Source organism: Cyrtonyx montezumae, unplaced genomic scaffold, assembly GCF_038088225.1.
Source record: "Cyrtonyx montezumae isolate F1298 unplaced genomic scaffold, pur_monq_1.0 scaffold_6, whole genome shotgun sequence".
Lineage (NCBI taxonomy): Eukaryota > Metazoa > Chordata > Aves > Galliformes > Odontophoridae > Cyrtonyx > Cyrtonyx montezumae.
In genome coordinates, this window is record NW_027072067.1 from 2,606,099 (window position 1) to 2,620,463 (window position 14,365).

General features: G+C 47.7%; 2 protein-coding genes across 13 annotated transcripts in view; one reads left to right on the forward strand and one right to left on the reverse strand.

The window, feature by feature from the left end:
• The window catches only part of GRIP2 (glutamate receptor interacting protein 2), a 67,323-nt gene extending 64,937 nt beyond the window's left edge, over nt 1–2,386 (forward strand). Inside the window, exons 24-25 of the mRNA XM_065749727.1 lie at nt 295–691; nt 722–2,386. Of these exons, the coding sequence (XP_065605799.1) occupies nt 295–483 (189 nt within the window). The 3' untranslated portion in view covers nt 484–691; nt 722–2,386. The remainder of the gene's footprint in view (nt 1–294; nt 692–721) is intronic.
• A 9,654-nt stretch (nt 2,387–12,040) lies between these two features.
• Nucleotides 12,041–14,365, reverse strand: part of SLC6A6 (solute carrier family 6 member 6) — a 47,990-nt gene continuing 45,665 nt past the window's right edge. For all 12 annotated transcript variants that reach the window (XM_065749731.1, XM_065749730.1, XM_065749741.1 and 9 more), the window contains 2 exons: nt 14,074–14,244; nt 12,041–12,647 (listed from right to left, as the gene is read on the reverse strand). In XM_065749731.1, coding sequence (XP_065605803.1) covers nt 12,507–12,647; nt 14,074–14,244 — 312 coding nt within the window. In that variant the 3' untranslated portion in view covers nt 12,041–12,506. The remainder of the gene's footprint in view (nt 12,648–14,073; nt 14,245–14,365) is intronic.

Sequence of the window (14,365 nt, forward strand, 5' to 3'; positions counted from 1 at the left end):
GTTTAAAAGGTCTAATACTGTCCTAGGCTTCAGGATCAGGCAGAAATCCTGACCCTAAGCTTTTTCCCCTTTCCTTTACCAGTTATGAAGCCATTCCTCAGCTAACGCAGAACATGCCCAGCTCAGAGGGGGGGCCATGCTCTGCTCTGCTGTGACCCCCCCCCCCATCAGAGCCCCCCAGGTGCTGTGTGTTTTCACAGGTGTGGGTTTAGCACCAGCCTTGTGTTTTCTGACTAACAAACCTGGTGTTTCTGTTGTTCCTCCCTGTGGCACATCCTAAATCCATCCCGACAGGTAAATCACGTCCGAACGAGAGACTTTGACTGCTGTCTGACCGTCCCCTTGATCTCAGAGGCTGGAGACAAGCTGGACCTGGTGATCAGCCGAAACCCTTTGGCTGCCAACGCTCCCTCAGAGGGGAACAGGGAGCTGCCAGCACAGGCAGCCCTCACCGAGGTCAAGACACGAGTCCAGACGCTCTGAACAACCGCAGCGGATGATGCCTGGGGCCTCTGCTGAGCCATTGTGGTATTTGGGGTGTTTTTCCTGTTTTTTTTTGCACTGGTATTTGTAAATGCTATGTGTACCATCACTTCCAGGGAGGGGAGGTGGGTCTTCAGTGAGCTGTAGACCACCTGACGCTGCTGGGAAGGCTGAAGCTGGATGTGGGTTTCTTGGGCTGGGGTAAGCTGTTGCATCCCCAGTGCATCAGGGTGTGCAGGGTCCTGCCCCAGCACCTCCTCACTCTTCAGGCCTTGGCCATCCTACACTCATGGTGCTATTATTATCCTTGTTTGCTCTGCTAATCGCATACAGCAAAATTGAAATGCCATTTCTTTTTCTGTTGTACCCAGCTCCACCCTCCAAACACTCCTGATAAATCGATTTCTGCAGCCCCTTTCTCTCCTGGTGTCGGGTTATAGAGGGTCCTGTTTAAAAGACATTTCAGAGTGCACTTGATGGTGTCTAGGTGCAGTCCTTGTTCAGAAATTGGTGTTAGCAGCTGCCTCGTGCCAGCCTCTTCCATTCTGCCCCACCAGGGCTGGCTCAGCCCAGTGCCCAATGCCCAGGGCACCTCATCTCACATCAGCAGTGCAGTTATCTGTGCTGTACAGCAGCTATTACAGAGCAGAATGCTGTGCTTAAGGCTGAAGACACTAAATGCCTACTGGAATCCCTGGCCACCATTTTTCAGATGGGTGTTACGGAGCTAATGCAAGTAAATATCAGAAACGTGGTCATTCCGGGCTGCCAACGATGTTTTGAATTAATTGAACCTTGTCATCCCCTGCCAGGCAGTGATGTGAGAAGCCCCTCATTAAATGGAGATCGTGCATCCCCTGTCCCCACCTGCATTAGCAGCACACCCCGTTGCCTGTCACTGGCCTTCCCGTGGCTTCCCAAGCATGTTGCCCCCATTTGTCTCTACCCTGAGTGCCCCCCAGGCCACAGGGAGGAGGCAGCTGAGTTGTTCGCATCGGCTTCCCCATCTGCTGGAGACATAGTCAGAATGTGGCTGCGGGCTCCTCATCCTCTCCTCACCACGGGTTCCTCCCGCGGCACATGTGAGCCGCGCTCTGTGTTCCATGCCTTAGCACTTTATGATGACGTTAGCGTCGCGGTGTGGCCCTGGCACTGCTTTCCCCACGGAGGCTCAGGCGTGGTGGCATGGTGGAGGTGAGGAACTCGCATGGTCGGGGGCTGCAGTGACCACCGGCCCTGCTCACCATTTCATTTCCTCCATCACCACCCCATTCTGGTGCTGTGTTGGGGTGCCGTAGGGCTGTATGTGGCACGTTCCTCATTTTGCCGAGCCAGGACCTCTCCTGCACCCATCCCCACTTTTCTGTCCCTCCACAATAGCCCAGCATATTGGAGTGTATCTTGGAGGCGTGTCCAGCCCCATCCCGCTACTTGTTGGTGTAGCCATTTTCTCTTCAAGTATGCAATATCCCATACCATTGCTGCCACAACTAGGTAACGTGCCATAATTGATACTGTGGAGCAGTGACAGTGCAGCCGAAAGTGTTTTTATATGCAATATTCTGAACAGAGGAAGCTCCGTGGGGCTTCTCGTAGGTTTTTAATGAAGACTTTTATTAACGGCTTTAAAAAAATAAAAAAGGAAGAAAAACTCGGTCCTTGTATCCCTTCCTATGCATTTTGAATGATATGAAGATGAAATGCATTACTTAAATGTGTATTTTTATCCATATATTAGAGTGTATTCCTTGTAAAGTATTTTTATATGCTGATTTTCTTATGTATCTATGAAAGCACAATATTTAAAAGTACAGCATTTCAAAGAATATTTTAGTCCTGTTTTGGACCTATTTGTAAATCTCTGTATTTAAATGGCATTGCAAGGACTTTTTTTTTTAATTAAATAAAAACAATTGAAATGCACGTGTTGTGGGTCTGCCTCTTTGTGCCAGCGGACAGGAGCAGGGCATCACTCTGCATCCAGCCCTATTTTCCTTTCCCCAAGGACTCATGTCACGGTGGGGCAATGAGCAGGACACACAGGGGTTGGTGGGGACAACTGCTTATGGGGCTCCCAGTGCCAGCTTGGGGTTGGCACTCCCCGCTGCCCAGCAGGATTTGGGACCAGTTGCATCCCTCCCTGTTTACATGGTTATAATATTGCTTACATCAACTTGGCCATGCTGGAAGCCTCCTCGGTTCAGACCTTGGCTGCTTCATGACAAAATGTTGTTGTGGCAACGCACGTGGTTGGCTGTGAAGTGGCAGCAGCAGTGCTCGCGGAGCTGTGGGTAACCCCCTGGGGATGGGATAAGGAGGTGAGCTGGTGGGCACTTGGATTCCTAACATGCAGTGATTCATAGAATCAATGACCAAGGTTGGAGAAGACCTCTGAGATCATCCAGTCCAGCTTCCCACCTATCACCAATAAACCGTGCCCTCGGTGCTTCTCCTCCATCTGAACTGCCACAAGTCCATGGGGGCAGATGGGATCCACCCAAGGGTGCTGAGGGAGCTAGCAGAGGTGATTGCCGAGCCACTTTCTGCCATCTATCAGCATTCCTGGTTATCTGGAGAGGTCCCACAAGATTGGAGGCTTGCCGATGTGACTCCCATCTACAAGAAAGGCCGTAAGGAAGACCCGGGGAACTACAGGCCTGTCAGCCTGACCTCGGTATCAGGGAAAGTTATGGAGCAGATGATCTTGAGGGAGATCACACGACACGTGCATGGCAACCAGGGGATCAGACCCAGCCAGCACAGGTTCACCAAGGGCAAGTCGTGCTTGTCCAACCTCATCTCCTTCTATGACTGGGTGACCAGACAGGTAGATGAGGGAAAGGCTGTTGATGTAGTCTACCTGGACTTCAGCAAGGCCTTTGACACGGTCTCCCACAGTATTCTCCTGAGGAAACTGGCAGCCCATGGTGTGGACAGGTTCACTCTTCTCTGGGTGGAGAACTGGCTGGAGGGCCGTGCCCAGAGGGTAGTGGTTAATGGAGATAAGTCCAGCTGGCGTCCTGTTATGAGTGGTGTCCCCCAAGGGTCAGTTTTGGGGCACATCTTGTTTAATATCTTTATTGATGACCTAGATGAGGGAATTGAGTGTACCCTCAGTAAGTTTGCAGATGACACCAAGTTGGGAGGATATGTCAAACTGCCTGAGGGTAGGGAGGCCCTTCAGAGGGATCTGGATAAGCTGAACAGCTGGGCTGAGCTCAATGGGATGAGGTTCAATAAGACCAAGTGCCGGGTCCTGTACTTTGGTCACAATAACCTCATGCAATGCTATAGGCTTGGGGCAGAATGGCTTGAAGAATGTAGAGAGGAAAAGGACCTGGGGGTGTTGGTTGATGCTCAGCTCAACATGAGCCGGCAGTGTGCCCAGGTGGCCAAGAAGGCCAACGGCATCCTGGCCTGTATTAGAAATAGTGCAGCCAGCAGGAGCAGGGAGGTGATCATCCCCCTGTACTCAGCTCTGGTACGGCCGCACCTCGAGTACTGTGTTCAGTTTTGGGCCCCTCACTGCAAGAAGGACATTGAGGCCCTGGAGCATGTTCAGAGAAGGGCAACAAAACTGGGGAGGGGTCTGGAGCACAAGTCTTATGAGGAGCGGCTGAGGGAGCTGGGATTGTTCAGTCTGGAGAAGAGGAGGCTCAGAGGAGACCTTATTGCACTCTACCACTTCCTGAAGGGGGGTTGTGGTGAGGAGGGGGTAGGCCTCTTCTCCCTGATAAATAACGACAGGACGAGAGGGAATGGCCGCAAGTTGTGCCGGGGAAGATTTAGATTAGACCTGAGGAAACATTTTTTTTCTGAAAGAGTGGTCAGGCACTGGGATGGCCTGCCTAGGGAGGTGGGTGAGGCACCGTCCCTAGCGCTGTTCAAGAAGCGTTTAGACGAGGTGCTAAGGGATTTGATTTAGTAGTTGGGTAGGGATAGTGATAGGAGGATGGTTGGACTAGGTGATCTTGTAGGTCCTTTCCAACCTTATGAACCTATGAACGTTTCAACACCTCCAGGGACAACAGTGACTCCACCACCTCCCTGGGAGCCCATTCCATTGCCCCATTGCTCTTTTGGAGAAGTTTTTCCTAGTGTCCAACCTGAACATAGCCCTGCACAACTTGAGCCAGTGGGATGCCTTTAGGGCTCTGCACTGCGGGAGCCAAATTATCCAACCTCTGGAGCCAAGTGTTCAAAGAGACGACTGCCACAAAGCCACTGGGAGAGCTCACGTCCTTACAGGACGGATTTCTTCCCTTTGCTTATAGGGGGATTAGGGATCCTGCGATGCTGCCAACACACGCAGTGCAGGCTCTGCATTCCCCAGATAAAGCCCTCGGGAACTGCTGCTCGTTGGCAAGCAAAGGGTGCGCTGTATTTTGCAACCCTTCACCAACAAGTGGGCAGCGCAGGAATTTTCAGAGGTCGGGCGCGGAAACGCTTCTGGTTAGAGCTGGGGAATCATTGCCGTGTAAACAAGCCTTATCAGTCATCTCTGGCTGTGCTGGGGCACGGGCTGCCAAGCAGGGCCCTTCACATGTCTGGCACCGGGGCCGTGCCAAAGCCGCTCGGCGCCAGCCCGGGCGCTGAGGCGATGTCAGGTTGAATGAGCACCCGTGCCACGTGACCGCGGGGCTCTGCCTCTCACACAGGGGAAGGGCGGCTGCCCGCTAATGGCACCCCACAGCTGCAGGCCTCGGCTGAAGGACCCGGCTCAGGGCGGGTGGCAGCCGCCCGTGGCCGGTGCCGTGTGGGGACTTCAGGCTGATGATCTGAGACACGTTGCAGTGTCGGTGCTGGCATCAGGCTGCTCAGTTGCAGGCTGTGCGCAAAGGCTTCAGTTCTCACCCAGCGACTCTCCTCAGCTCCTGGCCACGGCCATGCAGCAGTCGGAGCCTCAGCAGTGGTCCCAAGCACAAATGCAGGGCAGTTTGCTGTTCTGCTTCTCAAAAACATCAACCAAATGACTTTTGTTTCCTTCCACCCCCTCCCAGCATGGCTTAGGGAAAGGCCTTTCTGCTTTAACTTTCGTTTGCCTGACTCATTGGGGCAATCACAGCCCTTTAAATGATAAATCCCATACATCCGGAAAACGAATTCATTTTCTTTGTTGTTTTTCCCTTCTCATGGGGCTTTTCTGCATCTGATGGGCTCGCCTTCTGGGCAGTGTGACAACACCAGTGGGGGAGAAAAGGAGGAAAACTGGACAAAAAATAAGGGCACCATTCCCATACCTTCACACTGCTCCACGTGTCTGTGAGAGAATTAACACAGCAAATAACGGCCTTAAAGGGAGAGCTGGGACGCTCAGAGACAAAAAGCACCACTGAGCACGGCTGGTTTGTAAAGGAAAGTTTTATTTTCTGTTATAAGGTGATTACAAACTCATCTAGAAAAAAAAAAAAAGCAAAGATGACTTAAAAATATCCATATACATTTCATTTATCTAAAAAGCGAAACAGAAACTGCAAAATACAAACATTTACCGTATACACAAAGGCTGGGAGGGAAGGGGGGGAGGGGTCTCGGGATTAAATTACAATCCAGGATAATTTTCAAATACAAATATTCCATCTCGGAACACACACACACACACACACACACACACGCGCACACACACACACAAAGGTTTTAAAATGTTTTAAAAATATTTTTCTTTTTTTTTTTTTTTGTTAAAAAAGTTCAGATGCCATTTTTGAAGAGGACATGGTCCGGCCCCCCCTCACTGTATATGTATATGTGCTACTCATCATGTTCTGTAGTCACAGTTGCCAGGAGTTTAAATAATAATTAAAGAAAACACCACTGATTTATTTTTGTTGTTAGCCAAATACATCAGAGGAGCTGGACCACCTCTCACAGCGTGAAGTCCCCGGCAATGTATCGGGTGACAGCCACCACATCACACACTGGGAAAACAACAAGTGCTTCAGAACAGTACTGGGATCTGCGATGCTGAGAGACCTCACTGCCTTCTGGGACAGGAGCAGATGACCCCAACTGGACGCGCCCCAGAGGCCTTGGTCACCTCCCAACATGAGTTTGCTATCGTCCTTTTTTTTTTGTTTGTTTATCTTTTCTTTAAATAATAATAATAAAACAATCTTTTTAAAATCTCAACTGCGGAAGTAGATGCAAGCCACGTGGATTCATGCTAACATTACTACGCTACGGGACCAAAGCCTTCCCTTGTACGTGCACGCACACAAAGCACACATGCACAGCTCCTCAGCACAGCCAAATCACACTTTGTTTTTTTCTAATGTTCACCTTTTTTCCCCCACGTTTTCCCAGTAGCTCCAGGCACAGAGTGGTGCTCCGTGTAAGACTGCCTGTGCCCTACTGTGCTCCGCTGCGCGCCGGGGGAGGAAACCTCCACAATCTCACCCCTTCCTAAACTGCTTTTCATTCGCTTTGCTCCTGAAGCACGGAACTGGGTAGAGCGTGGAGCAATTACGCTCTGACAGTTTTACAGTTTATTTCCAATTAGGACAAAGCCACGAAACAAAAAGGACACGTCCGGGCTGTCGTTCAATAGCCCGGCAGGGTCAGGCTCTTTTCCAATTGCAAACCCTACAATCAAACTTCTTCACCTCTCCTGGGGATGGGGAATGAGTTATTTTCTGAAAGTTTTCAACCCAAGAAACTCTTCCCTCTTTTGGTTTTTTTTTTCAGCTTTAGGCTGTGGGTGAACTGAAATCACCAGTTTGCAACTGGAACGAGCACACAGAAAGTGATCCGTTCCGTTTGCTCTTTGAATAGAAACAAATCTGGATTAATGTTATTGTTTAAAGCAGAGACTCGCTGAGCAGGAGCAGTTGTCTTTGGGGATGGAATAGGCACGCTCTGGGGAAGGGGCAGATTTGCAGCTGGGGCTCAGGCTGCTATGCCTGAAGGATTTCTTGTGCAAATCTTCCAACAAGCTGAAATTCACCACTGACACCAACGGATGGTTTTCCATGACCGAATTATGGAGCTTGGGGTGGAGGGGCTGCTTCTGTTCATTGGTTTCTCCACTGAGTACTTTCTTTCTTAAGCCTATCTTTGATTACAAGAAAAAAAAGGAGCTACTAGGTTCTGCCAGTTCCCGACCTTTGCTCATGCAAATATACAAATACACAATTAAATGTTAATCCTAACCACAAAGCTTTGGATGCTGATTTTGGAGGAAACAAGTCCACGGCAGCTGCCTGAGCCCTCAGTGCTCCCACCTCCCTCAGCAGGAGCCGTGCAGCGCTCACAAGGAGCCAGGAGCCCAACCTCGAGGATTCCTCGGAGGGACCACGGCCCAGGATTTTGGTGTTATATCTCCCTTTCAGTATTTCAATTTAGCAAAGTCCATTTGGATGCCCTGGAGGTCAGCACTTCCCGGGAAAGCGGTGCCTAAACCTTCTCAGTTCTCATCCCAATAGCTTGGAAAGCCATATGCATAATTTGCAGCCTCGGAATGGAAGCAATGTCCCCACTCGTGTGCATGTGGAAGATTTCATCTGCTGGTCTGTGTAAGCACAGACTGCTTTATTTTTCTGTTACTGAAAGTGAGCAACTTGCACTGAATCTTTTGGAAATGATTTCAGGGTCATCTTTCTTCCAAGTATACTTGAGCTGCTTAGCTAACTTGCCCACTCCATTCAATACATGGTTTATTTAACAGTTTATATACACTGTGTCTCCACATGTGATCCTGCAGTGGCCACAGATGTGGAAGCTAATGATCGGTTTTACAAAGGGTTCATATCTCCCACCAATGGAGTTCTGCCACTGGCATGAAGTGGGAGCTTTGAACCCAAGTGTGACAAGCACAACCTCACCAAAACTGCAAGTCTCCTTGGCAAATAAAAGCAGAGTTGGAGGAGACACGTAAAAAGCCTATTGAATGGAAATGTCCACATGTGTTCAGAGCTGCTTGAACTATTCCAGTGCTGAGGCAGGGAAGAGGAACAGGAATATCTGCAGTTGAGAAAGGAGGATGCACAGCAGAGTGGACACTGCTGCAGAGGATGCTATCCTGATACATGGATTTATGTGTGCTCCAACAACCATAAGGCTGCACCTCTTCTTTCTCTTTCCTCCTCTCCTCAAGACCAACAGTGGAAATCAGCTTTGCTGTTCCTGGACTGATTTCACCTAACAGCTCTCCACTCCTGAGCTGCTGCGGGTTGAACACCAGCACTGCGTGAGATGGTAAATACAGCTGCTACGCTTTGATATTTCCATTTACAACACACGAACAAATCTGTGGTGGACCTACTGTCTCACACATCAAAGAGGACTTTTCTAAATGCATGGATCTATTTGGACCAGATGAAAAGGAAAGCTATAGTTGAAAAGGAAAATGAGAACAGTAGCAACAACAATAATAGTAATAAAAACCAGTTCTATTTATGAAATCATATTGTTTAAATATCGAAATACAGAATACTGGTAAAGTCCCTTACAATAGATGCCCATTCAGTGAGATCATAACTAGTCACAAGTGAACTAAAACTAAAATTTGGAAAACTGAGAGAGAGATCAGAAACAGCTCAGAGAATCTCGTGGGGCAAATGTGTTTGCAGTTCTACCATCTCCCAGTTTCAGCTCAGCTGGAAAGGAATACAGCTGAACATGTGGCATCTCCAGTGCCATCTCCAATGCCACAGGGGCTGAGCAATACACAGGTGTGTGGGGTAGGAAAGGTGTGCTTTTGCTTTGTTCTGCCACCTTTACATTCAGTGCTCTCACCCTAAAGATCTCATGCCAAAACCCACACTCATTTTTTTTCAGTCTCCAAACCAGTTCACTACGACTAGTCATGATAACTTAGTATAGAGTTCCTCATTTACATAAAACAGGTAAAATAAGTCACAGGCATTTGAACAATTAGGAACGAGAAATCAGTTGTATTTGCAATCATAAATAGGTAAGAAACACAGACTTAACGATTACTTTTCAATAATTTTGGCAGAGGATCGTGTTGAAATGCAAATTTATCAACGAGAAAAGTTCAGAAATCCAATAAAAAACGTTAGGTAAAAAACCACTTTAAAATGTGCACGCGCTCACTGGAACTCAAACCCCATTTAAAACGAGAGAAGAATAATTCTGGAGGGGAGAGGGGAACGGTTTTCCAGAAACGTTTCTTAGCTCTTTGTGAGCCCCAGTCCTCCTTTGCAGTCGTGCTGACGAGCACAGCAGGGCCAGAGCAGTGTACCTGGAGAACGCTTCAGTGAGGTCGCATACGTGCAAGACACCTTCACGTGGTGCATGGAAGCGACTGATTTGAATGGCACAAGATCGCATCGAAATGGGGCTGGGTTCTGCTTCTCTAGTTGTTGTACTTTTAAAGGTGTAGTATTGAGCCCTCTGGTTTTCAACACAAAGATGCTCTCCACAAGTGGGAGAGGATGGCTAACGGACTCACCGCACTGTTTTGATGTAGGCAAACCATTTTTTGTTTTCCCTACCTAAAGCTTGTCTCAGCTCTATATTACATATCTGATGTGCAAACAAATCTTATACGCAGTTGTATGACAACATATCAAGAAAATAAAATATAAATTAAGCATCACTGTTTCATCTGCACTCACATAAACCATTCACTTAGACCCTCCCCCCAAAAAACCTTCTGCTTCAATCTTGACTCAGGCAAGCATGCCTGCGCACTGCAGACACTAAACTCAAAAACGAGGGTCCAAGTTGAATCCCACTGGAAGAGTCATCTATGACTGCATTTCTTTGTCTTAGATGGTTAAAAGATTAAGAAAACCAACACAGCTGTCTGCGTGTTTCCTTACTTTGCACACATTTGATGGCAAATTCCAGCCAGAACCCTCCTGGCTCCCAGACCGCCTGCTGTCAGGACGGCAGTCACCACTGCCCTGCAGCTGAACTGAAGATGTTTGCCATCTCCAGCTGTGGAAAAGTTTCATTTCTAACTCCTGCAATACAGCAAGCAGAAAAAGAAAACAAAAGCAATTCCGACATGGCTGGTTTTGTTGCTGCAGCTCAGCCATTTGATGTAAAAATATGTACAAATTCAAACTAGAAAAAAACATATCTTGTTTTGCGTTTGGTCCATCTCTTAACTTTAAATCGCCCTTTTCCTTTTACAGTAATACCAACAAATTATTCAACAAGTGTGCTGCTGTGGCCAGTTAGTCCATGGGACATGGAAAAACAAATCAAAGCGTAGGAATGTTCCGAACTGGATATGTTCCTGCTTAAATGACAAGATCTGCCCTGACAGACTGAGCTGACAGCAAAAACAACAGACACAAGTTCTGCTGCTATCAGCTTGTTTCCTCTAGATACCTCTGGATAGCCTGAGCAGGGTATCGCGAGAAGAAAATAGACTCTCCCTCAAAATAGAAGGGTCCAGAAGAAAAGGCTGAGTTTCTCTGGAGAATCTGTTCCCAGTACAACCTGCTCAAGTTTCAAACAAAACAAAAGAAGACTTCTGCCCACGTGCTGGACAGGCTTCAGGGAGCAGCTCCCCATGGGAGCATCCCCCTGGCCCACACGAAGCAGCACCCAGCAAGGCTGCTGCACCCCCACTGCCACGCTCCTCCCAGCGGCGTATTCGTCATTCCTCAGCTCAACCTGGAATGGTACACAATTCCTTTGGACCAAATAAATACAAAACACTGCAGTGCTATGTCTCCTTTGTTTTATCTCCCAGTCCCCTGAGCCCTGTCTTTTCAGCAGACACATCCATGGGCTTTATAAACATGCCTGCCACCCTCCAAAAAAATAATTACCATCTAACCTAATGGTGGACGAGGAGACGGAGACCCCATTGCTGCTTTAGGGGACACAGTCCTTCCGTCTGTTCCCCCAACATCATCCAATTCCTCCAAATAAATAAAGAAGACAATCCTGGCCGTCAGACCTAGCAAAGCATTTTTGAGATACGTGGATGAAGGGCACCTGTTTGCTGACTGATATTATTATCTTCGCGACTGTTATTATTAACAAGGTTATAATCAGTGCTTACACCAGATGTAGGCGAGCAGCTCTGCTTCTGGTGCTGGAGCAACCTGTGCTGTGCCCACCTTTGGACAGTCACAGTCCACAAAGGACTGTTTTTTTTTGTGCATTACTTTTCCACCTCAAACGAAGTCCAGTAGTTAACACGCAAACAAATGAGTGAGCAAACCAATGCCTGAAGCACCGGGATCACAGCTGCTGCTCTGCCCTGCGCAGAACTCAAGTTTATCCCCCCAGCGACACCACAGCTAAAATCTCCTTTGCTGGAACATTACAGAGCAGGTGCTCAACCCTCCTGCTCAAGCACAAGCAGCGGGCACTCCACCTAAACAAAAAATAAGAAGAGTGAGCCATGCCAAGTCCTGCAAACTTCCTCAAGCCCTCCTCTGTTTGCACGCCTGCAGGGAAAGGCTCCTGACACCCAGCTCCTCTGCCCCAGCTGCCTGCTGCTATCTCTATCCAGGGACTGTGCTAAACATAACTGTACTCTTTTCCCCCATGTGAAGCCTGTCGTTTACTGAACCAGAGGGTGGAAATACTACACCTTTGAAAAAAATCTCTTGAAACAGCATCTTTGTGTTGCTTTGTTGGTTGGTTTGGTTTTTCCTTTTTTTTTTTCCTCCTCGTATCTCTCAACAGAGCACCTTCTGTGTGTGTTCTGTAGGTTACCCTGCTCCCAACCACACCAGCACCTAAAATTGCTTTCTGAGACTTGAATATATTGCTGGCAAGACAATCAATTCAAGTGGTAAGGTGTATAACATTTAGAGATAAAGATATTTAAAAAAACAATAATAGTAAATTCCTGTAATATGTCTAGTCTGATATGAATGCTCTCCCTCTACAGAGAGACATCTGCTGTGATTACCTTACAAAATATTAAAAAACAAAAACAAAACAAAAAAAAAAAACCACACAAAAAATAACTTTCTCTGTGAGAAATAAAAATAAATCCTAGTGCAAATATAAAGCTCTGTAAACCTGGTCCTATGAGAATCTATGGTTAGTAAACGGCAGTTAAAGCAGGTTTATCCTCTCACAGAGAGAGCTCACATCATGGTTTCCACAATGATATGAGTTGGCTTGATCAATCCGCCATTCGAAGTTCCATTGGGGCAGAAGGGAGTGCCACTCTCTGTTTCTTTGGACCACCGATTCACTTCCTTGGGGGCAGCCACTGCTTTTATCCTCTGAAAGAAAGGGGAACAAAAGCAAAGGTTGAAAAGACCACACAGCCCACACGCGTTCCTGAGCAGAACAGAGGATGTGGCAGTTCAAGCTCAGGGCTGCGCAGTACCACGGTGGGGATCTGCTCAGCTGCAGAGCCCAGCTTGAGGCAGGCATGCCAGAGGGCGGTCACTACATTACCCAGCACTTTGGGCTTTCAGAGCTGCAGCTGCTGCTCAAGTTACTGCCTGTTTTCCTTCCTCATTTAGAAACAACTCTGCCTTTTAGGCCCCTTTTATTGCCAAGTGGCAACTTCTCTCCTACATCTCAGTTCACAAAGGAAGAACGAAATGGCATCTGAGCAGTGTTTACTCTCTTCTCTTTCCTAACATGGTGTTTGAAGAGTGCTTTGGCTACTTTTAGACTTGTTCCTCAATAGATGGGTGACAATGTAGGCAAGAAAATAGCCACATGAATATGTTCTGGCCACAGTTGAAAAAGGTCATTAGCACTGGGAGGAAAACAAATTCAAGTGTCTGTGCCCTGGGAAATGTTCCTTTCTTATTCAATTCTTTCTGGGTTTTTCTTCTAACAAAGTGTCCCACTTTCTCCTCCAAGAATACCCTGGGCCGCATTTAAGACCGTCTCATTAGGCAAAAACAAAACTGATCTGCAACCTTAGAAGAGAAGTGCTAAGTTTCATGCTTGCACAGCCCCTAAAAACTTTCCACGGGAGGAAGAAAAACAAACCAGGAGAACTGGTGCTGAAACACAAAGGACAAAAGTCTGCCTGTATATCTGAACCCAAGAGAATCAGCACTGACAAGTCTGACTCTGAACATGGGCAGAACAAGAGAAACTTGGCTCTTAGAAGCACCTCAGACTGAGTGCTTGTCTGCACATGGAGGCAACAACTTCCCTAGCTAGCTGGAAAGTGCAGAAGTGAGAGGCAAGTCACGTCACCTGGTGTTTGAGGCCAAAAAGCTTTGTGTTTGCCAAAAGGACAGGTGATCTTTAACAGTCTTATCTGCATTCACTGCAGGGGAGGCATCCAACTTTGCCCTAGCTGGACAGGGTGGCTGCTTTCCAAGCGCTGTGCTCATTTTGCATAAAACAAAGCAATTTAAAGCTCCCTTTCTCTTCTGTACCGACAACTGTGCAAAAAGGCTGTATGTTTGGTCGTCTTATAGTCTAACTTACCAACTGGTGAGGAACAACAGCATGTTGTGGCCTAATTTCCCTACAAGTACCTCTCCATTTCTTTGCAAGAGGGTGAGGGTTACCTCATGCAACTTCTCTTTTCCCAAGAATGTGCTTTAATGTTAAAGCTCGAAGCAGAATTCAAATGCAAGGAACCTGCCAGGGCCCCCCAGAGCCAGCTGAGCTCTGAAATCACTCTCCCATGTGCAAGGCAGTTTCTGAATATAAGGGGGGGGTGGTTTCTCTTACCTCAATGAGCGACCCATCTGACTGTATGATGCGGATGACCATCACCATAGGGATGCAGATCATGGAGGAAAGGGCAAGAACCCATCCCAGGCCAATTGCCCACTCAGGGTACGTGTAGACCTTGTTGTAGGTCAGTGGTTTGTACTTGGCCAAAGAAAAGATAAAGCACCCCTGCAGGCAAGAAAGGAGAATTAAACGAAGTTCAAAGGAGCATGGCTCTGATGCTATCACTGGTCCTAAGGAGGACAGGCAGCAAAAGGCAGTGCTGACAGATATATCATTTAAACTAACA